Consider the following 24,893-nt stretch of genomic DNA (forward strand, 5'->3'; position numbering starts at 1 on the left):
ATGCTACTGTAAATGGGATTATTTTCTTAATTTCCTTTTTGTATTTTAATTACTAGCATATAGAAATGCACCAGGTTTTTATGCAATGATTTTGTATCCTGCAAGTTTGCTGAATTTATTAGTTCTGTTTTTGTTTTTTTTTTCTTTTTAATGGAATCTTTAGTGTTTTCTACACATAAGATCATCTCATCTGGAAACATAATCTTACTTCTTTCTTTTAATTGGATGCCTTTTATTTCTTTTTCTTGCCTAATTCCTCTGGTTAGGACTGCCAGTACTATGTTGAATAGAAGTAGTAAGAATGGGCATCCTTCCCTTGCTCCTAACCTTAGAGGAAAAGTTTTCAGTCTTTTGTCACTGGGTATGATGTTAGCTGCGGGCTTTTCATAATATGGCCTTTATTATGTTGAGGTAGTTTCCTTCTATTCCCCTAATTAGTGGAGGTGACACTATAAAATTAACTCATATTATTCAACTGATGTAAAGTAGTGATCATCAAACTAGGTTATACTCATTCCTGGGATAACATAAAGACTATCCAAGTATTATGTAAAACTATCATATATATATATATATATATATATATACACACACATACACAAATAATATATTGTTTACAATATATATTATATATATGTATATATAGTTACAAGGAATCAATATCTGGATTCTTAAATTTGCACATACAGTCCTTCTTAAAAATTATCTACCTGAGAACCTGCTTGTGCTCTAGGTATCATGTAAGTTCTTCTTTCCCACTTCCCCTTCCAAAACTGCCTTTTCCCCACTTTTCAAAAGAAGGGCATGCATCTAATGTAATTCTATCTCTACTTATAAAAAACTTCCGAAGCACCAGACAAAAAGATAACCTGAAATGTTGGAGCTGGCCGAAGCCTTTGATTAAGACACTATTTTCTCCCATTATATCTTACTAAGAGATGTATTTCCAATAAAATTTTACTTTTTAATTTAATAAGTATTTATCAACATTTGTACTACAGTTGTCACTTTGATCCACTGATTACTAATAATTATAATGATAACACTATTTAGAGGAAAATACTAACACTCTGAACCTTACAGTCGCAGGACATTTTTTAAAATAAAAAATTTCAATTCATGTATTTTTTTAACTGCAGAGACATTTGATATGAGTTATTATAAAAAGATATTCAAGCATAAAATATGTTAAAATAGGATAAAATTTTGTGAGGATTTCAAGAAGGGTCATTTGGATTATACTGGCTATATTTAAAAGAATGATATGACAGTTTTAAGAGATCAATACTTACAATTGATTAGAAATTACATCCTTTGCATCTATTTAAACCTGAAGATGAAAAATGTTAGCTATCAACTTAAAAATGTGCAAGGACATACACAGTTTTAAAAAATACCTTTAAAGGTTCATGAGCACAAAATGACCTAGAGGACAAACTTCAGAAGCCTGCTCACAATGCAGAGATAAAAGGACAGAGATGAAAATCTTGTAGAAAAAGAGGATAGAGTCTGGAGAGCTGTCCTAGGAAGAGATGTGCTTCAGAAAGACAAACAACTAGAAAAAGGGCAAGAATTTAGGGGATGTAAACAACACCTTAGAAAAACGTGAATTACAAAACAAACCAAAAGGCCTGAATAGGACATCAAAAGGTCTCAAGCTCACCATACTCTAGGAGAATTAATGAGCACCTCCACAACCTAGACACACCTTTGCTTCCTCAAGTTCTTTGTCGGCAGTCTCGAGCACTTCTTCTTTATGTCTTTCCAACTGCTGTGCTAACTGGTCTATTTCAGTTAATTCCTGGCAGAGTTTTTCATTTTTGTTACTTAAATTAACAACTTCAGTAGTTACTGTTTCCTTGGTTTCCATAAGCTCTTGTATATGCTTTTCCAGGTCTTTATTAGCTTGCTGAAGAAAGTCAACCTAAATTGAATTTGTAATTCATAAGGTATATAAATTGGAAAATTATTAAAATACTGAACTTCCAAAATATTTCAAAATACTATGTTTAAAAAAAACCCAAAAGTTAAAACCCCAGCTCTTTTACATTTGCAAACTTATACTGTTTCTATTTGCAAAACTGACAATGTGTGGTTTAGTAAAAATATATATCCACTGTCTTCAATTTTCAAGCATGGACGGAAAGGATAAGTAAGAAATTTGTGTGAACTTTTTCCCAATGCAGAGTTTTAAAAATATGACAAGATTATCACTAGGATGATAATATTAGTCTAGAGTGCTGTCCAATATAGTAGCCACTAGCATCCACACATGGCTACTGAGCACTTAAAATGTGGCTAGTCCAAACAGAGATGTGCTATAAATGTAAAATACAAACAGGATCCCAAAGACTTAGTACAAAAAAAAGTAAAACGCTGCAATGATATTTGACATTGATTACATGTTGAAATGGTAATATTCTGGATATATTTAGGTAGATACATTATTAAAATATATCTCATCTGTTTTCTTTTTACTTTTTTAATCAGGCTACTAGGAAGTTTTAAATTACATATGTGGCTCATATCCTATTTCTATTGAACAGCACTGCTCGAGAGTTACTGCTGATATTTGGGGCTTACTCTATTCTGGTTGCAGTCTAGGTAGCAGTGACATTTAAATTTCTGAAGGTCATGGAAACAACCTAAATGTCCATCAGAAGAATGGATAAAGAAGTTGTGGTGTGTAAATATATACACACACACAATGGAATATTACCTAGCCATAAAAAAGAATGAAATAATGCTATTTACAGACACATGGATGGGCCTAGAGATTATCATACTAAATGAAGTAAGTCAGAAAGAGAAAGACAAATACCATATGATACCACTTATATGTGGAATAAAAAATAATAATACAAATGTACTTATTTACTAAACAGAAACAGACTCATAGACATAGAAAACAAACTTATGGTTACCAAAGGGGTAAGGGGATGGAGGATGGATAAATCAGGAGTTTGGAATTAGCAGATACAAACTACCATATATAAAACAAAGAACAAGGTCCTACTGTATAGCACAGGGAACTATATTCAATATTATGTAATAAAACATAATGGAAAAGAATATGAAAAAGAATAATATATAATATATATAACTGAATCACTTTGCTGTATACCAGAAACTAACACACATTGTAACTCAACTATACTTCAATTAAAAAACAAATAAATAAATTCCTAAAGGTCATTTGTCATGCTTCATAGAAGTCTCTTGTTCTTTCACTCTTAGGTCAAATGCATGACAAGGGAAACCACTACATAGGTAAGTGAAAACTATATGTTTAATTTTTATATTTATTTTAAAAAACCACCTTTTATATATTATAAAAGAAATACTGTCATAAAAATTTTGAAAATGGAGAAAATCATAAAGAAGATTATCCCATCACACAAAGATAAACATTGCTAGTGTACTTTGGTGTATTCTCTTCTAGTGTTTTCTCTTTCTGAATGCATACACACATTTTTTTGGTGTGTGTGTGTGTGTTCACCTAGTGTTTTTTTAATTTTTTTATACAGCAGGTTCTTATTAGTCAGCAATTCTATACACACACACATTTTTTTTTAAAGCAAATTGAAGGTTACATTTTACCTATGGTTTATTCTCTTCTTTTAAATATTTATCATTATGGTGTATATATTCCTACCTCATTAAATATTCTTAAACAACATGAGTTTTCAATAGCTGTACCCAATTTTGGATACTTTGACTCCATCAAATTTTTTCCACCGTAAATAATAGCCAAGAAAACAACGCTGTCACTTTCACAAACCCACAGACCATTATAAACACTTATGATTTCATATGCTCAGTGAAATAATTATAAAACTCATTACCTGAATATTTAAATGAGCAATAAGCTTTTCGTTGGCTTTATTTTTAGTCTCCAGAGAAAGGATATCAGGGGAGCGACCCCCATCCAATGCAACCGACAGTCGTTCTATCTCTCGTTCTCTTAGTTCAATCTGAAGACATAAAGTCGTGCTATCATTTTAAGAACTCGGGTTTTCAACTGACATGATTAACACTGGACAAACATTTATTTGGATATACTTCCATTTTTCTTAGGTCCCACAATATATACAAAAGATTAACATTCATATATATACCCACACATAAATGGGATTACGAAATGCATTTATGCAGAGCAAAAATATACACAGAAAATATCAACCTAAGAACTGTCAACATAGGTTTCATAAGTATTTTTATTGAAGAGATTCTTCCTAATTTTTTTGTTTTGTTTTTTCCTCCTCTAAGAGTAGGCAATGTTTATATAAAAAGAAACTACTAACTACTGGAATTGAGTCTGAACTACTTCACTGCCTGGTGGAATAAATGTGGGATAAACAAATGAATGTAAAACACAAAGGAAAGTGATTTGCTACTGAAACTCAATATTAAAAAGGATATGAGGCTGGAGTGAATTTAATTAATTATCTATTATTTAGAAAACAACAGACTATGATTAAAAACATCACTATCAACCACGAATTCACATACAAGAATCTGGAAAAACAACCTGAACCAAGATGGCGGAGTAGAATGACGTGCTCTCACTCCCTCTTGGGAGAACACGAGAATCACAACTAGCTGCTAGCCAATCATCGACAGGAAGACACTGGAACTACCAAAAAGGATACCCCACATCCAAAGACAAAGGAGAAGCCACAATAAGACTGCAGGAGGGGCGCAATCACAGTAAAATCAAATCCCATAACTGCTGGATGGGTGACTCACAGACTGGAGAACACTTACACCACAAGTCCACCCACTGGAGTGAAGGTTCTGAGCCCCACGTCAGGCTTCCCAACCTGGGGGTCCAGCAGCGAGAGGAGGAATTCCTAGACTTACAGACTTTGAAGGCTATTGGGATTTGACTACAGGATTTCGACACGACTAGGGGAAACAGAGACTCCACTCTTGGAGTGCACACACAAAGTGGTGAGTGCACTGGGACCCAGGGGAAGGAGCAGTAACCTCAAGGGAGACTGAACCAGACCTACCTGCTAGTGTTGGAGGGTCTCCCGCAGAGGCGGGGGGGTGGCTGTGGCTCACCGTGGGGACAAGGACACTGGCAGCAGAAGTTCTGGGAAGTACTCCTTGGTGTGAGCCCTCCCACAGTCTGTCATTAGCCCCACCAAAGAGCCCACCATAGGCTCCAGTGTTGGGTTGCCTCAGGCCAAACAACCAAAAGGGAGGGAACCCAGCCCCACCCATCAGCATTCAAGCAGATTAAAGTTTTACTGAGCTCTGCCCACCAGAGCAACACCCAGCTCTACCAACCACCAGTCCCTCCCATCACGAAACCTACACAAGCCTCTTATATAGCCTCATCCACCAGAGGGCAGACAGCAGAAGCAAGAAGAACTACGATCCTGCAGTCTGTGGATCAAAAGCCACATTCACAGAAAGACAGACAAGATGAAAAGGCAGAGGGCTATGTACCACATGAAGGAACAAGATAAAACCACAGAAAAACAACTAAATGAAGTGGAGATAGGAAACCTTCCCGAAAAAGAATTCAGAATAATGATAGTGAAGATGACCCAGGACTTTGGAAAAAGAATGGAGGCAAAGATCGAGAAGATACAAGAAATGTTTCACAAAGACCTAGAAGAATTAAAGAAGAAACAAACAGAGATGAACAATACAATAAACTGAAATGAAAACTACACTAGAAGAAATCAATACCAGAATAACTGAGGCAGAAGAACGGATAAGTGATCTGGAAGACAGAATGGTGGAATTCACTGTTGTGGAACGGAATAAAGAAAAGAGAATGAAAAGAAATGAAGACAGCCTAAGAGACCTGTGGGACAACATTAAATGCAACAACATTTGCATTATAGGGGTCCCAGAAGGAGAAGAGAGAGAGAAAGGACCCGAGAAAATATTTGAAGAGATTATCGTCGAAAACTTCCCTAACGTGGGAAAGGAAACAGCCACCCAAGTCCAGGAACTACAGCAAGTCCCACATAAGGTAAACCCAAGTAGAAACACAACAAGACACATAATACTCAAATTGGCAAAAATTAAAGAAAAAGAAAAATTATTGAAAGCAGCAAGGGAAAAATGACAAATCACATACAAGGGAACTCCCATAAGGTTAACAGCTGATTTCTCAGCAGAAACTCTACAAGCCAGAAGGGAGTGGCATGACATACTTAAAGTGATGAAAGGGAAGAACCTACAACCAAGATTACTCTACCCGGCAAGGATCTCATTCAGATTCGATGGAGAAATCAAAAGCTTTACAGACACACAAAAGCTAAGAGAATTCAGCACCACCAAACCAGCTATATAGCAAATGCTAAAGGAACTTCTCTAAGTGGAAAACACAAGAGAAGAAAAGGAACTACAAAAACAAACCCAAAACAATTAATAAAATGGTCACAGGAACATACATATCGATAATTACCTTAAACGTGAATGGATTAAATGCTCCAACCAAAAGACACAGGCTTGCTGAATGGATACAAAAACAAGACCCATATACATGCGGCCTACAAGAGACCCACTTCAGACCTAGGGACACATGCAGACTGAAAGTGAGGGGATGGAAAAAGATATTCCATGCAAATGGAAATCAAAAGAAAGTTGGAATAGCAATACTCATATCTGATAAAACAGACTTTAAAATAAAGAATGTTATAAGAGACAAGGAAGGACACTACACAATGATCAAGGGATCAATCCAAGAAGAATATACAACAATTATAAATATATACGCACCCAACATAGGAGCACCTCAATACATAAGGCAACTGCTAACAGCTCTAAAAGAGGAAATCGACAGTAACACAATAATAGTGGGGGACTTTAGTACCTCACGTACACCAATGGACAGATTATCCAAAATGAAAATAAATAAGGAAACAGAAGCTTTAAATTACACAATAGACCAGATAGATTTAATTGATATTTATAAGACATGCTATCTGAAAACGGCAGATTACACTTTCTTCTCAAGTGTGTATGGAACATTCTCCAGGATAGATCACATCTTGGGGCACAAATCAAGCCTCAGTAAATTTAAGAAAATTGAAATCATATCAAGCATCTTTTCTGACCACAGCGCTATGAGATTAGAAAAGAACTACATGGGAAAAAAGTAAAAAACACAAACACATGGAGGCTAAACAATACATTACTAAATAACCAAGAGATCACTGAAGAAATCAAAGAGGAAATCAAATAATACCTAGAGACAAATGACAATGAAAACACGACGATCCAAAACCTATGGGATGCAGCAAAAGCAGTTCTAAGAGGGAAGTTTATAGCTATACAAGCCTATCTCAAGAAACAAGAAAAATCTCAAATAAACAATCTAACCTTACACCTACAGGAACTAGAGAAAGAACAGCAAACAAAACCCAAACTTAGCAGAAGGAAAGAAATCATAAAGATCAGAGCAGAAAAAAATGAAACAGAAACAAAGAAAACAATAGCAAAGATCAATAAAAGTAAAAGCTGGTTCTTTGAGAAGAGAAACAAAATTGATAAACCATTAGCCAGACTCCTCAAGAAAAAGAGGGGGAGGATTCAAATCAATAAAATTAGAAATGAAAAAGGAGACGTTATAACAGACACTGCAGAAATACAAAGCATCCTAAGAGACTAATGCAAGCAACCCTATGCCAATAAAATGGACAACCTGGAAGAAATGGACAAATTCTTAGAAAGGTATAACCTTCCAAGACTGAACCAGGAATAGAAAATATGAACAGACCAATCACAAGTAATGGAATGGAAACTGTGATTAAAAATCTTCCAACAAACAAAAGTCCAGGACCAGATGGCTTCACAGGTGAATTCTATCAAACATTTAGAGAACAGATAACACCCATCCTTCACAAACTATTCCAAAAAATTGCAGAGGAAGGAACACTTCCAAACTCATTCTATGAGGCCACCATCACCCTGATACCAAAACCAGACAGAGATACAAAAAAAAAAAAGAAAATTATAGACCAATAGCACTGATGAATATACATGCAAAAATCCTCAACAAAATACTAGCAAACAGAATCCAACAACACATTAAAAGGATCATACACCATGATCAAGTGGGGTGTATCCCAGGAATGCAAGGATTCTTCAATATACACAAATCAATCAATGTGATACATCATATTAACAAATTGAAGAATAAAAACCATATGATCATCTCAATAGATGCAGAAAAAGCTTCTGACAAAATTCAACACCCATTTATGATAAAAACTCCCCACAAAGTGGGCATAGAGGGAACCTACCTCAACATAATAAAGGCCATATATGACAAACCCACAGCAAATATCATTCTCAATGGTGAAAAACTGAAAGCATTTCCTCTAAGATCAGGTACAAGACAAGGATGTCCACTCTCACCACTATTATTCAACATAGTTTTGGAAGTCCTAGCCACGGCAATCAGAGAAGAAAAAGAAATAAAAGGAATACAAATTGGAAAAGAAGAAGTAAAACTGTCACTGTTTGCAGATGACATGATACTATACATAGAGAATCCTAAAAATGCCACCAGAAAACTACAAGAGCTAATCAATGAATTTGGTAAAGCAGCAGGATACAAAATTAATGCACAGAAATCTCTTGCATTCCTATACACTAATGATGAAAAATCTGAAAGAGAAATTAAGGAAACACTCCTATTTGCCATTGCAACAAAAAGAATAAAATACCTAGGAATAAACCTACCTAGGGAGACAAAAGACCTGTATGCAGAAAACTATAAGACACTGATGAAAGAAATTAAAGATGATACCAACAGGTGGAGAGATATACCATGTTCTTGGATTGGAAGAATCAACATTGTGAAAATGACTCTACTACGCAAAGCAATCTACAGATTCAATGCAATCCCTATCAAATTACCAATGGCATTTTTTACAGAACTAGAACAATCTTAAAATTTGTATTGAGACACAAAAGACCTCAAATAGCCAAAGAAGTATTGAGGGAAAAAAACGGAGCTGCAGGAATCAGACTCCCTGACTTCAGACTATACTATAAAGCTACAGTAATCAAGACAATATGGTCCTGACACAAAAACAGAAACATAGATCAATGGAACAAGATAGAAAGCTCAGAGGTAAACTCACGCACCTATGGTCAACTAATCTATGACAAAGGAGGCAAGGATATACAATGGAGAAAAGACAGTCTCTTCAATAAGTGGTGCTGGGAAAACTGGACAGCTACATGTAAAAGAATGAAATTAGAACACTCGCTAACACCATACACAAAAATAAAATCAAAATGGATTCGAGACCTAAATGTAAGAGCAGACACTATAAAAGTCTTAGAGGAAAACATAGCAAGAACACTCTTTGACATAAATCACAGCAAGATCTTTTTTGATCCACCTCCTAGAGTAATGGAAATAAAAACGAGAATAAACACATAGGACCTAATGAAACTTCAAAGCTTTTGCACAGCAAAGGAACCCATAAACAAGAAAAGACAACCCTCAGAATGGGAGAAAATATTTGCAAACAAATCAATGGACAAAGGATTAATCTCCAAAATATATAAACAGCTCATGCAGCTCAATATTAAAGAAACAAACAACGCAATCCAAAAATGGTCAGGAGACCTAAATAGACAGTTCTCCAAAGACATACAGATGGTCAAGAAGCACATGAAAAGCTGCTCAACATCACTAATTATTAGAGAAATGCAAATCAAAACTGCAATGAGGTATCACCTCACACCAGTTAGAATGGGCATCATCAGAAAATCTACAAACAACAAATGCTGGAGAGGGTGTGGAGAAAAGGGAACCCTCTTGTGCTGTTGGTAGGAATGTAAATTGATACAGCCACTATGGAGAACAGTATGGAGGCTCCTTAAGAAACTAAAAATAGAACTACCATATGACCCAGCAATCCCACTACTGGGCATATTCCGAGAGAAAACCATAATTCAAAAAGACATGTGCACCCCAATGTTCATTGCAGCACTATTTACAATAGCCAGGTCATGGAAGCAACCTAAATGCCCATCGACAGACAAATGGATAAAGAAGTTGTGGTACATATATACAATGGAATATTACTCAGCCATAAAAAGGAACGAAATTGGGTCATGTGTTGAGACATGGATGGATCTAGAGACTATCATACAGAGTGAAGTAAGCCAGAAAGAGAAAAACAAATATTGTATATTAACGCATGTATGGGAACGTAGAAAACCGGTTCATCTGTACCATTTTTCAGGGCAGAAGTTGAGAGACAGATGTAGAGAGAAAACATATGGACACCAAGGGGGGAAAGCCGCGGGTGGGTGGGGGGATTGTGGTGTGATGAATTGGGCGATTGGAATTGACATGTATACACTGATGTGTATAAAATTGATGACTAATAATAACCTGCTGTATAGAAAAATAAATAAAATAAAATTCAAATATTAAAAAAAAGAAAACCCCACACACTTTCAATATTTGGTTTTGTTTTCCAAAAAATTTGAAAACAAAAACCAAGTATTCAATTTAACAAACAATTATTGAGCTTTGTTCTTAAGTATACAAAGATGAATAAAACACAGTCCCTTACTTTCAGGAACACACAGCTTTACAGGAAAAGCAAGCAAGCTAACCAATAATTGCTTTAATATGTTATTCAATGGTAGAAAAATAGAAATAGGTATACGGTACCAAAGTAGTCAAGGGAATAGAGTGATTTAGACTCCATTATACAATCATTTCTATCGAAATTAATGAAGGCCTTATCAAATAAACAAGTCTAAAAAACTTATAAATGATGCTAGTCAGAGAAGAAAGGAGGGATGTTCCAGGCAGTGACAGAGAAGCATAAAGCAAGACGATATGTTTGAGAGAGCAGAAATGACTCAGTATGACTGGACTGTAATGTGCGAGGAAACTAATAGTTGGAGATGAGTCTGAAGAATTAGGCAGGAACTAATTATGATAAGCACTGAATACTTCGCTGGGAGAAATATTACTCTGGACTAAAGGATGAATTTGATAAGAATAAGACCAGAGGCAGAAAGACCATTGTAGGAATATATGAGAGATGATTAGGGCCAGTGGGATAGGGCAGAGCAGAAGTAGTAAGTTTAAGAAGCACTCAGAACTGACAGAGCATGGGAGTGGTGTGTGACAGGAGGAGAATGAGATCTAGAAAGACTACAGAATGTTGGCTTGGGCAAATGCTGATGCTCCCAACCAAAGTAGAGAATATAGGAGGAAAAAGAGATTTGAGACAGAAGTTGGGAAGTTCAGTACTAGGCATATGTGTACAGAGAGCATTCATCCAAGTGAAAATGCCCAGTGTCAAGTTGGGTATATGGGTCTGGACCTCAGCAGAGAGGTCTGAGCCTGAGACACTGGGGAGCCATCAGTATTCAGGTAATAAACTAGGAGAGTGGATGAGACTATTTGAGAAAACACAGAGGGAGAGGAGAAGGAGTCAAAGACAGAGTCTTGAGAGACAGTGATATTTTAGGGAGCAGGCAAAGGAAAAAAGCAAAGAAGATATTATAAGAGGTTAAAAAAAAAAAGCAAGAAAAGGAAAACCAACAGAAAATGAAGCCATGGATGAGTTTCAAAGAAAAATTATGAATGATGTCAAATACTACAGAGTGGGTCACAAAAATGAAGACTTAAAGTATCCTTCTGGAGGTAGCAATTGATGTCAGTGGTATCAATTACTAGGTCAATTTATAAAGTGTGGGACAGAAGCCAGAATGCAAAAGGTTATGGAGTGAACAGGAGGTGAAGAAGCAGAGAAAGAAGAATAAGATACTCTTTAGAGAAGTACTTATGAGGGAGAAAACATTAATTAGCAAGAGGGAAAAGTAGTTAAAAGAGATTTTTAACGGGATATTAGTGATGACACTAGTGCCTCCTCACCGGACTGTTAAGAAGACTAAAAAATTTATAATTGTAAAGCGGCCATGTAAGCTTGTTGAAGAATAATTGATTAAAGCAATATCCTAAGGAGAAGAGAGGAAATGGGGCCAAGTGCATAGGCAGAAAGACTAAACCTTAAACAGGAAGAAGTACCACCCTACCCACTAAGTCTTAAGGAGAGCCTGAGTGTGAATATTGCTCATTTTAAAGGGGTAGAGATAGGAAATTGAGAAAAAGGTGATATCCTGAGAAGGAGGGTCTTATAGTCCAGGGAAAGAGCTTGAAGAGAACAGTAAAATCTGGAATATATGCTGAGAAAAACAGAACAAGTTCAAACAAACAAAAAAAAACTGATAGGGAACACAGTGGACTCAATCAAGATTGATAACCACAATAGATTGGTGGTTTCAATCAGAATGGTCAGGTTATTTTCTCCAAACACCCCAGCCACCTCATGCAGAGATAGTAAAGATTGGTCAGTTTATGTTCATAAAGTACTTGGAAAAAAATATGATGAAAGAATGACTGAATATAAATTGAAAAATATCAATACAATTCATCTCATGTGCATATTTGATATCTTCAACATCTCTCCATGAAGTAAGTTTTTTGGTTGACATTATAATTCCTTTTAACTCCATTTTATCCAAGTAATCTTCAAAGTACTTTATAAACTTAACAGTTACACCAACACATGTTACATCTATATTTGTATGTGCAGATTTCTTCACTCCAAAAAAACGTAGTCATGTGCAGAAAATGAAAAACATGTTACCCAATTTAAACTTCAGTAAGCTGTTAAGAAAGAAAGCCTATAATTATCCAAGTCAGAATTTAGCCAAGACGTCAACAGAAAGTAGGAAAGAACAAAGCTTGTTAAAGTTATAATCTAACTCTGCATCTATTAATTCCCCTGCTTCTTCAGAAAACTGTGTTATGGGGTACTAGTGCTTGTAGCAAAAACATGCAACAAATATGGTAACACAGAAAAGTAACTTTCGAAGAGCCTTATATTCAAAATGACAAAATCTATAGTAAGATTAAAAAATTATTTAAAATACCATTACAAAGCATAACACACTTTAATAAAATACCTCCTGAGATGGAAACAGTTAATATGGTTATATTTGGGGAGACAGATGATTCACCTTAAAAAAATCAAAACAAAACAAAAAACTACTATTCACCTCCATGCATAATGAAGGGAATGGACTGAATGCCCTGAAGCCATCTAAGCCATTCCATCTATTAATTCTAAATATTAACAAATTTATGAAAAAGAAGAGCTGTTTTAAAAACTCAGTATCAGTAATATCAAATATAACTTAATTTCACTTACAATCACACCTACTATGCAAGTAAATAAAAATCCTACCTGCTTGTTATAATCTCTCAGTCCACTTTCCATCACTGCTAACTTTTCTTGTAACTGGTAGACTTCTTGCTGAAGTTCTTGAATTCTGAAACACATTTATAACTAATGTCAATATACTTTTGTTAAGAAATACAAAATAACAAGAAATTAAACTACATGCCTTCTCTTAAAAACCCTCTACTTTTTGTTTCTCAGTGAGGTAGGAGGTGCTGTGCCAAAGGGTTCCGAAGCCACGGCATAGAGTACATCATCTTGCAGATTTAATTTTCCAAGAATAGATAAAAAATTGAGTGGTAAATAATTTGAAACTCAGATACATTATGCCTACTACTGCATTTTAATCCTCAGGACAACTCTTCCAGGTACTGTTGCCAATTCTCAGGTTCAGGGAACTAAGCGTCTAGTCCAAAATTCACAATATTATAAAGTGAAATAAGGGATCCTACATGACCCTGTATTTTCTAATGAACTATCCTGCAATCCTAGAAAAAAGAAAAATATTGAGAAATACTACCACTCTCCAAGTAACTACAGTAAAAAACCTACTCCTTTCCAGAACTCGTTAATTCTAAGAGAAACAAGATTTGTCTAAATTATCTGAATTCTGCAACTGCCCAAATGTATTTGTTTTACATCAAACTTTGCCACGCATTAACATAAATATGACACAACCACTTTCATACCGGAAAAATAAAGCCTGAAGCCAGGTCTGCTTTTAAGAGAGGGGCTTCCCTGGCGGCGCAGTGGTTGAGAGTCCGCCTGCTGATGCAGGGGACACGGGTCCATGGCCTGGTCCAGGAAGATCCCACATGCCACAGAGTGGCTGGGCCCGTGAAGCCATGGCCGCTGAGCCTGCACATCCGGAGTCTGTGCTCCACAACGGGAGAGGCCACAGCAGTGAGAGGCCCGCATACCGCAAAAAAAAAAAAAAAAAAAAAAGAGATTTTCCATGGAGTAGGGGTGAGTAAGGCTAAACACTGCTCGTCCCTGCCATTACTGGAACCAACATTTCCTACCAATCTAGGTGTAGGATAGGAGTATGTATGCAACCACACTTACATATGCACGAATGACTCTGAATACAGTTAAATGTGCACATGCAAATTAAACCAAACAAGATAATCAAGAGACTAATGCTACCTATGATGGTTTGATAGAAAAGAAGAATGAAGAAGAACATTAAGGTGAAAGAAAAAGACAGAAAATGATAACACATGTAGCCCCCAAAAACTTCTTGCATAATACTAACACACTAAGTCCTAGATTATAACTGTACCATAAAAACAAAACACGAGATATTTCATGGGTAAGGTCAGATAACTATATAAATACAGGTACATAATACTGTGTGAGATGAACTGAGCTAAAAGATCCTAATTGGTTCCTCAATGTCTTTTTTTTTTGGCTATATTGAGATTAATAAAGTAGAAAACTCCCCCATATTCTCTGCATAATCTACAAAGTAAAAAGCTAACTGCACTAACCATTTCCACTAGTGTGTTCCGTACTTTAAACTGTTTCTGCAGCTAAGACCACAGAGGCTGTCACTAGTGCTCTCTCACTCCTCTGTACCTCTTATAATTTTCTTAATGGCATTTTGTGTATTCCTTTGTCTCATCTTTATTATACTGGGTTATAAGCTTCTCAAAAGCTGCAACACCACCTTATTCATCTTTACATCCCCAGAACAGTTACATAGTGCCTTTTCCAGAGAACTTAATGAAGTTTTAATTAAAACAATTTATATCTGATTCCAATTTAAGGAAATATCAACATATACAGCTAGAGAATCATGAAGCAGAATTTCAAAGCCAGTTACAAGTCTACTCATGTCTACTGGTATTTGACAAAAATCTGAAGTAATAAGGAGTCTGTAAAAGATTTACTGGGTGATGAAACTAAATGTCAAAGCAACTCTACTGAAATAGGCTCTAGATGGCACTAAATTGTTTTAAATCAAATATGGACAGAAACATCAGATATATGATCTCTTTGAAATCAAAAGTTTCAAAAGAAGTAAAAACCTTCTATATTCAGAATACACTCAGAAAGCATTTACTGAGTGCTTGTGCAAGGTTCTGTGCTAGGCACCAGAGATACGCTAGTTAAGAAGACAGAAGCCCTACTATGAAGAGACTGAAGGGGAACCAAGTGATCAATTAACTGAAGCCAACAAAGAATTATTTAATGCACCTGTTATCAGCCACTTGCAGGAGGTCTGCAATGTAAGGGTCATCTGGCTGAGGAACTGGGTAACAACTGACTTCAGAAGGAGGGACTGGTTCATCAATTTGCATACGCTGGCGCCTGAAAGCAATACTTCTTTTCTTGCCACCTAAAAAAAGCAAATGTGTATTTCAAAAAAAAAAAAAAAATTAAAAACAAAACAAAACACTGTCTTAGAATTAAATATTTCAGAAGGTTAGCCTTTTAGTTATAAAGTGTGTCTCTAGCTCATATTACATACTGATAAAATGTTTTCTCCCTTATATATAAATACCCACCTGATCTTTAAACAATGCATTCCTAAAAACCTCAACAAGATATGGTTATAAAACAAGCTTTATTTTCTGCATGCTTGGTACATATGCCCAGATTTAATCCGTTCCTCCAAGAGATGACCAGACTTCGGCAAGATGAAAGTTGAGTGTGCCTTGTGGTATTCGCTATTATGAGCTCAAGAAATCATCACCAGCAGAAAACTGTCAAACGAGGAGCTTAAGGTAGTGATAACTAAAATAAACATGCTTATTAAGCAATGCCAAAGGAGAAGATAACTGAAACTTTAAGAAGCCAAATTAGTATATAGTGGAAAGTATACCCTGAATTAGTATAATTTCTTAATTAGTAAATTGTCTCAATTATCCTTAAAACTAGCAGGAGTAATTTATTTTTATGGTTAGATATATCCTGCCTTGGTCCAAGCCACATGGATAATTTACCTTTTCCAGTATCTGGCCAAGATTAGACATGTACTTGAAAAACTAATCGACCCTCACAAAGAACAAACATAACTCTCAACTTTGTCTTCATTAGAATTCTAACAAATTTTTTATACTCCTAATCTTTTGTTTTGAGGATGAAGAAACTGGGTCAAAAGTATTTAAATGACCTGCTTGTATACACACCTGAACAGGTAAACCATTTTCTTCTTCCCTTATCTCCTGGTTTTCCTCCTTGGTTGCTCCTCAGTTTCTTTCAAAGACCCTCTTCTTCCACCTGTGCCTTAAATGCCAATTTTCCTAGGGTCTGTCTTTGGTTCTCCTCTCTTTCCAGTCTACATAATCTTACTAGATAATTCCTACCACATTCAGAGCTACAATTCTCATGATATTCCAATGATTCCCAAATGTGAATCTCCATCTGGGATCATACTGCTGAGAACAGATCTACATATCCCACTGCATACTAGAAATCTCAGTGTGAATGTCCTGTAGGTATAACATACTCAACACACCCTTTGTGGAGGGTGGACTCCTGTTCTGCTTTCCACATTCTCTACCTTAAGAAATATTACCATCATCCACCCACTCATTCCCTTCAAACAGAAATTTAGGAATTCCTCTACTTACCAAGTCTACCATATTCAGTCACTAAATTTTAGAGATTACACCTCCTAAATCTCTCTTGAATCTGTCCCACTCTTTTCTCAGAGAATCCTTTTTTGTTTTCTTAATCTTCTAGGTACTTCTGAGATCTTCTCCCACATTTCTCCATCTTTTCTGCCTTTGGCTCATGGTCTTCCCTCTCCAACTCACTTCCTGCCATTTCAAATCCCACTGATTCCTCCCTGACCCTGACCCCTCGGTTCACAATTCCTCAACTCTCATGAGTCTCCTCTTCACTCAGCTATAGGCCCACAATAACATGATTACGCCTGGACTTTGTCACTGGTTAGAACTGTGCCAGTGCCCAGATCTTCAACTCTCTTCTGATGGCAATCTTCATTCTGACCAAATTACTTCAGTCTCTACCTAGTCTCATAATTCAGCACTTTCCTACACCTCACTTACTTCCATAATCTTAATCCCATGGTTTAGACATCTCAATGATCTGGTTACTAGTACTGGAGATTGTTCCACTGACTTTATGACCAGACAACCACCAACTCTGCATATACCCCATCATTTCTTTTTTCTTGCTTGAGAACTACTGAGCATAAAGCTAAAAAGAGTAAAATAGGGCTTCCCTGGTGGCGCAGTGGTTGAGGGTCCGCCTGTTGATGCAGGGGACGCAGGTTCATGCCCTGGTCTGGGAGGATCCCGCATGCCACGGAGTGGCTGGGCCCGTGAGCCATGGCCGCTGGGCCTGCACGTCCGGAGCCTGTGCTCCGCGGCGGGAGAGGCCACAGCAGTGAGAGGCCCGTGTACCGCAAAAAAAAAAAAAAAAAAAAAAAAAAGAGTAAAACTAAGAAATAAGAAAGTACATCATTTCCAAATTCTTTAATGAGTATGAATTACTTTTATAACTGAAATAATAATAATGATAAAAATAATAGAAAAAAGAATTTAAATTAATGATTAAGTAAATAAAACTCTGGGCACTGAAGCCAGACTACTTGTATCTAAGAAGTTATTATTACATAAATTTCTAAGCACATGTATAGAATATAAGCTGGATCTTCAGAAATAAATTTAAAAGTTTTTGTGACTAGCCAAGTACATCTTTTCAAATACTAAAGTCTAAGCATGAAAATCCAAAGTCCCGTTTCAGTCAACAGTTCTAATATCTTTAAAATATTACATACGTACAATTTGTTTTGAGAGGGAACAGACTCACCTGGAGTTTGTACTATAGCTTGCAAATTCTTTTCTTGAAGTTGTTGAATTTTTTCATTCTTAGCTTTACTCTCTTTCTCCAAAAGTTTGAGTTTATGAACATATTGATTATTTAGAAATTTCAGATCAGCTGTTTCACGTGCACACTTTTTCAATGTGGTTTTCAACTCTTAAAATGAAAAAGATTCAAAGAGTATTTTACAATCTAGAAATTCTTCCATTTCACAAAATACAAAAAGTCATAGTAATTTGAAAGGCTCCACCTGATTCTCATGTATGCTTTGTTAGAAAGGCTATACCTTTTCTACCACTATTAACAAACTGCAAATAAGTCACTAAGCACAAAAAGGAATTATATTTTTCTTCTGTGGTATGAGCCTAATATAAATCATGACTTTTGATCCAGTAAATTGAATATGAAGCTAAGGGATTATGAATTCATGCCAGGTATCAGACAGGGCTTCCTATTGAATATGAGAAGATTTTATAATAAGTTAGCCATATAATTACCCTTTGCCCAGTACCTTTGAAATCATTCTAATTCTACCTTCCAGATCAAAGACGGGATATTAAAGAATCAGAACGACAGATACATGGCTTTCTCTCAGTTAAGAGAAAAACAAAACTTATTTCAAGAACATTTCTTCAGTTCCAGCATTTAATATTTTCTACAGCAATTTTTTTTTAAATTAATTAATTAATTTATTTATGGCTGCGTTGGGTCTTTGTTGCCATGTGCGGGCTTTTCTCTAGTTGCAGCGTGCGCGGGCTTCTTCTGTTGCACAGCATGGACTCTAGGCACACAGGCTTCAGCAGTTGTGGCACATGGGCTTCAATAGTTGTGGCACATGGGCTCAGTAGTTGTGGTGCACGGGCTTAGTTGCTCTGCGGCATGTGAGATCTTCCCGGACCAGGGCTCAAACCCATGTCCCCTGCATTGGCAAGTGGATTCTTAACCACTGTGCCACCAGGGAGGGCCCTCTACAGCAATTTTAATTCTAAAAATTTAATCCACATAAAGTAAAAATGAATACAGTTATGGAATGCAAATTTACTTTCCTTCTTGGAAACTCTTCAACACACCCTACAATATTTCAAGAGGTGTCAATAGGATGACTATCACATTTTCTAATCAACAGTTTTAAAGGTAGACTAGGCTTTCTTACATATAAAATAAAAAGGGCAAAAATATTGCATTTTAAAAATCACAAAATTTGGGCTTCCCTGGTGGTGCAGTGGTTGAGAGTCCGCCTGCCGATGCAGGGGACGCGGGTTCGTGGCCCGGTCCGGGAAGATCCCACATGCGGCAGAGCGGCTGAGCCCATGAGCCATGGCTGCTGAGCCTGTGCGTCCAGAGCCTGTGCTCCGCAACGGGAGAGGCCACAACAGTGAGAGGCCCACGTATCGCAAAAAAAAAAAAAAAAAAAAATCACAATATTTTACCTTTAATGTGTTGGCCTGATTGTTCTCTCAGTTTCATTAATTCCAGGTATAATTCATTATTTTCCTTACTCAATTTTGCATTTTCAAGTTTATAAGGTTCCAATACAAAATCAAAATTGGCACTTTCTTTTTCAGCTTTCACAGCAGATAATTTTGATTTCCGAAGACTTTCTGTTGTATGAACTAGATCACTAATATTCAAGAACAGAAAATGTAAATACAAGGAAACATTCCATTAACTTTTAATAACTAAAAACATATTTGTAAAAAGACTTAAAATAAATGTTAATGTTAAGTGAGCTCAAATCTAAAAACAAACAAACAAAAACAAACACTAGGAGTCTTTCAAGGTACCAGAAAGTACTCAAAAACTTCTCAAAACAGGAGAGACTTCCGGGAAGATGGCGGAAGAGTAAGACGCGGAGATCACCTTCCTCCCCACAGATACACCAGAAATACATCTACGCGTGGAACAACTCCTACGGAGCACCTACTGAACGCTGGCAGAAGACCTCAGACCTCCCAAAAGGCAAGGAACCCCCCACGTACCTGGTTAGGGCAAAAGAAAAAACTAAACAGAGACAAAAGGATAGGGACGGGTCCTGCACCAGCGGGAGAGAGCTGTGAAGGAGGAAAAGTGTCCACACACTAGGAAGCCCCTTCGCGGGTGGAGACTTCGGGAGGCGGAGTGGGGGAGCTTGGGAGCCGCGGAGGAGAGCACAGCAGCAGGGGTGCGGAGGGCAAAGCGGACAGATTCCAGCGCAGAGGATCGGGCCGACCGGAACTCGCCAGCCGAGAGGCTTGTCTGCTCGCCCGCCGGGGCGGGCGGGACCGGGAGCTGAGGCTCCAGCTTTTGTCGGAGCGCCGGGAGAGGACTGAGGTTGGCGGCGTGAACACAGCCTGCAGGGAGTTAGTGCACCGCGGCTAGCCGGGAGAGAGTCCGGGGAAAAGTCTGGACCTGCTGAAGAGGCAAGAGACTTTTACGTCCCTCTTTGTTTCCTGGTGCACGAGGAGAGGGGATTAAGAACGCTGCTTGAGAGAGCTCCAGGGACGGGCGCGAGCCGCCGCTAAGAGTGCGGAGCCCAGAGACAGACATGAGACGCTAGGGCCGCTGCTGCCGCCACCAGGAGGCCTGTGTGCGAACACAGGTCACTGGCCACACGCCCTTCCGGGGAGCCTGTGCAGCCCGCCACTGCCGGGGTCCCGGGATCCAGGGACAACTCCCCCGGGAGAACGCACGCACGGCGCGCCTCAGGCTGCAACGTGACGCTGGCCTCTGCCGCCGCAGGCCCGCCCCACACTCCGTGACCCTCCCTACCCCCCGGCCTGAGTGAGCCAGAGCCTCCGAATCAGCGGCTCCTTTAAACCCGTCCTGTCTGAGCAAAGAACAGACGCCCTCCGGCGACCTACACGCACAGGCGGGGCCAAATCCAAAGCTGAGCCCCTGGAAGCTGTGAGAACAAAGAAGAGAAAGGGAAATCTCTCCCAGCAGCCTCAGAAGCAGCGGATTAAAGCTCCACAATCAACTTGATATACCCTGCATCTGTGGAATACCTGACTAGACAACGAATCATCCCAAATTAAGAAGCCCTGTGGATGAAAGGCTCTTGGGGCTGCAGCCAGGAGTCAGTGCTGTGCCTCTGAGGTGGGAGAACCAACTTCAGGACACTGGTCCACAAGACACCTCCCAGCTGCACATAATATCAAACCACAAAAATCTCCGAGAGATCTCCATCTCAAGGCCAGCACCCAGCTTCACTCAACGACCAGCAAGCTATAGGGCTGGACATCCTATGCCAAACAACTAGCAAGACAGGAACACAACCCCACCCATTAGCAGAGAGGCTGCCCAAAATCATAATAAGTCTACAGACACCCCAAAACACATCACCAGACGTGGACCTGCCCACCAGAAAGACAAGATCCAGCCTCATCCACCAGAACACAGGCCCTAGTCCCCTCCACCAGGAAGCCTACACAACCCACTGAACCAACCTTAGCCACTGGGGACAGACACAAAAAACAACAGGAACTACGAACCTTCAGCCTGCAAAAAAGGAGACCCCAAACACAGTAAGATAAGCAAAATGAGAAGACAGAAAAACACACCGCAGATGAAGCAGCAAGATAAAAACCCACCAGACCTAACAAATGAAGAGGAAATAGGCAGTCTACCTGAAAAAGAATTCAGAATAATGATAGTAAGGTTGATCCGAAATCTTGGAGATAGAATGGACGATAGAATTGACAAAATGCAAGAATCAGTTAACAAGGACCTAGAAGAACTAAAGATGAAACAAGCAATGATGAACAACACAATAAATGAAATTAAAAGTACTCTAGATGGGATCAATAGCAGAATAACTGAGGCAGAAGAACGGATAAGTGACCTGGAAGATAAAATAGTGGAAATAACTACTGCAGAGCAGAATAAAGAAAAAAGAATGAAAAGAACTGAGGACAGTCTCAGAGACATCTGGGACAACATTAAACGCACCAACATTCGAATTATAGGGGTTCCAGAAGAAGAAGAGAAAAAGAAAGGGACTGAGAAAATATTTGAAGAGATTATAGTTGAAAACTTCCCTAATATGGGAAAGGAAATAGTTAATCAAGTCCAGGAAGCACATAGAGTCCCATACAGGATAAATCCAAGGAGAAATACGCCAAGACACATATTAATCAAACTGTCAAAAATTAAATACAAAGAAAACATATTAAAAGCAGCAAGGGAAAAACAACAAATAACACATAAGGGAATCCCCATAAGGTTAACAGCTGATCTCTCAGCAGAAACCCTACAAGACAGAAGGGAGTGGCAGGACATACTGAAAGTGATGAAGGAGAAAAACCTGCAACCAAGACTACTCTACCCAGCAAGGATCTCATTCAGATTTGATGGAGAAATTAAAACCTTTACAGACAAGCAAAAGCTGAGAGAGTTCAGCACCACCAAACCAGCTTTACAACAAATGCTAAAGGATCTTCTCTAGGCAAGAAACACAAGAGAAGGAAAAGACCTATAATAACGAACCCAAAACAATTTAGAAAATGGGAATAGGAACATACATATCGATAATTACCTTAAATGTAAATGGACTAAATGCTCCCACCAAAAGACACAGATTAGCTGAATGGATACAAAAACAAGACCCTTATATATGCTGTCTACAAGAGACCCACTTCAGACCTAGAGACACATACAGACTGAAAGTAAGGGGATGGCAAAAGATATTCCATGCAAATGGAAACCAAAAGAAAGCTGGAGTAGCAATTCTCATATCAGACAAAATAGACTTTAAAATAAGGACTATTAAAAGAGACAAAGAAGGACACTACATAATGATCAAGGGATCGATCCAAGAAGAAGATATAACAATTGTAAATATTTATGCACCCAACATAGGAGCACCTCAATACATAAGGCAAATACTAACAGCCATAAAAGGGGAAATCGACAGTAACACATTCATAGTAGGGGACTTAAACACCCCACTTTCACCCATGGACAGATCATCCAAAATGAAAATAAATAAGGAAACACAAGCTTTAAATGATACATTAAACAAGATGGACTTAATTGATATTTATAGGACACTCCATCCAAAAACAACAGAATACACATTTTTCTCAAGTGCCCATGGAACATTCTCCAGGATAGATCATATCTTAGGTCACAAATCAAGCCTTGGTAAATTTAAGAAAATTGAAATTGTATCAAGTATCTTTTCGGACCACAACGCCATGAGACTAGATATCAATTACAGGAAAAGATCTGTAAAAAGTACAAACACATGGAGGCTAAACAATACACTACTTAATAATGAAGTGATCACTGAAGAAATCAAAGAGGAAATCAAAAAATACCTAGAAACAAATGACAATGGAGACACAACGACCCAAAACCTGTGGGATGCAGCAAAAGCAGTTCTAAGGGGGAAGTTTATAGCAATACAAGCCCACCTTAAGAAGCAGGAAACATCTCGAATAAACAACCTAACCTTGCACCTCAAGCAATTAGAGAAAGAAGAACAAAAAACCCCCAAAGTTAGCAGGAGGAAAGAAATCATAAAAATCAGATCAGAAATAAATGAAAAAGAAATGAAGGAAACGATAGCAAAGATCAATAAAACTAAAAGCTGGTTCTTTGAAAGGATAAACAAAATTGATAAACCATTAGCTAGACTCATCAAGAAAAAAAGGGAGAAGACTCAAATCAATAGAATTAGAAATGAAAAAGGAGAAGTAACAACTGACACTGCAGAAATACAAAAGATCATGAGAGATTACTACAAGCAACTCTATGCCAATAAAATGGACAACCTGGAAGAAATGGACAAATTCTTAGAAAGGCACAACCTGCCAAGACTGAATCAGGAAGAAATAGAAAATATGAACAGACCAATCACAAGCACTGAAATTGAAACTGTGATTAAAAATCTTCCAACAAGCAGAAGCCCAGGACCAGATGGCTTCACAGGCGAATTCTATCAAACATTTAGAGAAGAGCTATCACCTATCCTTCTCAGACTCTTCCAAAATATAGCAGAGGGAGGAACACTCCCCAACTCATTCTACGAGGCCACCATCACCCTGATACCAAAACCAGACAAGGATGTCACAAAGAAAGAAAACTACAGGCCAATATCACTGATGAACATAGATGCAAATATCCTCAACAAAATACTAGCAAACAGAATCCAACAGCACATTAAACGGATCATACACCATGATCAAGTGGGGTTTATTCCAGGAATGCAAGGATTCTTCAATATACGCAAATCAATCAACGTGATACACCATATTAACAAACTGAAGGAGAAAAACCATATGATCATCTCAATAGATGCAGAGAAAGCTTTTGACAAAATTCAACACCCATTTATGATAAAAACCCTGCAGAAAGTAGGCATAGAGGGAACTTTCCTCAACATAATAAAGGCCATATATGACAAACCCACAGCCAACATCGTCCTCAATGGTGAAAAACTGAAAGCATTTCCACTAAGATCAGGAACAAGACAAGGTTGCCCACTCTCACCACTCTTATTCAACATAGTTTTGGAAGTTTTAGCCACAGCAATCAGAGAAGAAAAGGAAATAAAAGGAATCCAAATTGGAAAAGAAGAAGTAAAGCTGTCACTGTTTGCAGATGACATGATCCTATACATAGAGAATCTTAAAGATGCTACCAGAAAACTACTAGAGCTAATCAATGAATTTGGTAAAGTAGCAGGATACAAAATTAATGCACAGAAATCTCTGGCATTCCTATACACTAAGGATGAAAAATCTGAAAGTGAAATCAAGAAAACACTCCCATTTACCATTGCAACAAAAAGAATAAAATATCTAGGAATAAACCTACCTAAGGAGACAAAAGACCTGTATGCAGAAAAATATAAGACAC

The 24,893-nt window shown here is 37.7% G+C and overlaps 1 protein-coding gene across 7 annotated transcripts in view; it reads right to left on the reverse strand.

Annotated features, from left to right (window-relative positions):
• The window catches only part of CEP135 (centrosomal protein 135), an 86,192-nt gene that overhangs the window by 53,436 nt on the left and 7,863 nt on the right, over positions 1-24,893 (reverse strand). For all 7 annotated transcript variants that reach the window (XM_060148126.1, XM_060148124.1, XM_060148123.1 and 4 more), the window contains exons 3-8: positions 19,484-19,674; positions 18,042-18,209; positions 15,456-15,597; positions 13,263-13,347; positions 3,846-3,974; positions 1,709-1,924 (exon numbers count right to left, since the gene is read on the reverse strand). In XM_060148126.1, the coding sequence (XP_060004109.1) occupies positions 1,709-1,924; positions 3,846-3,974; positions 13,263-13,347; positions 15,456-15,597; positions 18,042-18,209; positions 19,484-19,674 (931 nt within the window). The remainder of the gene's footprint in view (positions 1-1,708; positions 1,925-3,845; positions 3,975-13,262; positions 13,348-15,455; positions 15,598-18,041; positions 18,210-19,483; positions 19,675-24,893) is intronic.

The sequence above is a fragment of the Lagenorhynchus albirostris genome, chromosome 4, assembly GCF_949774975.1.
Source record: "Lagenorhynchus albirostris chromosome 4, mLagAlb1.1, whole genome shotgun sequence".
NCBI lineage: Eukaryota > Metazoa > Chordata > Mammalia > Artiodactyla > Delphinidae > Lagenorhynchus > Lagenorhynchus albirostris.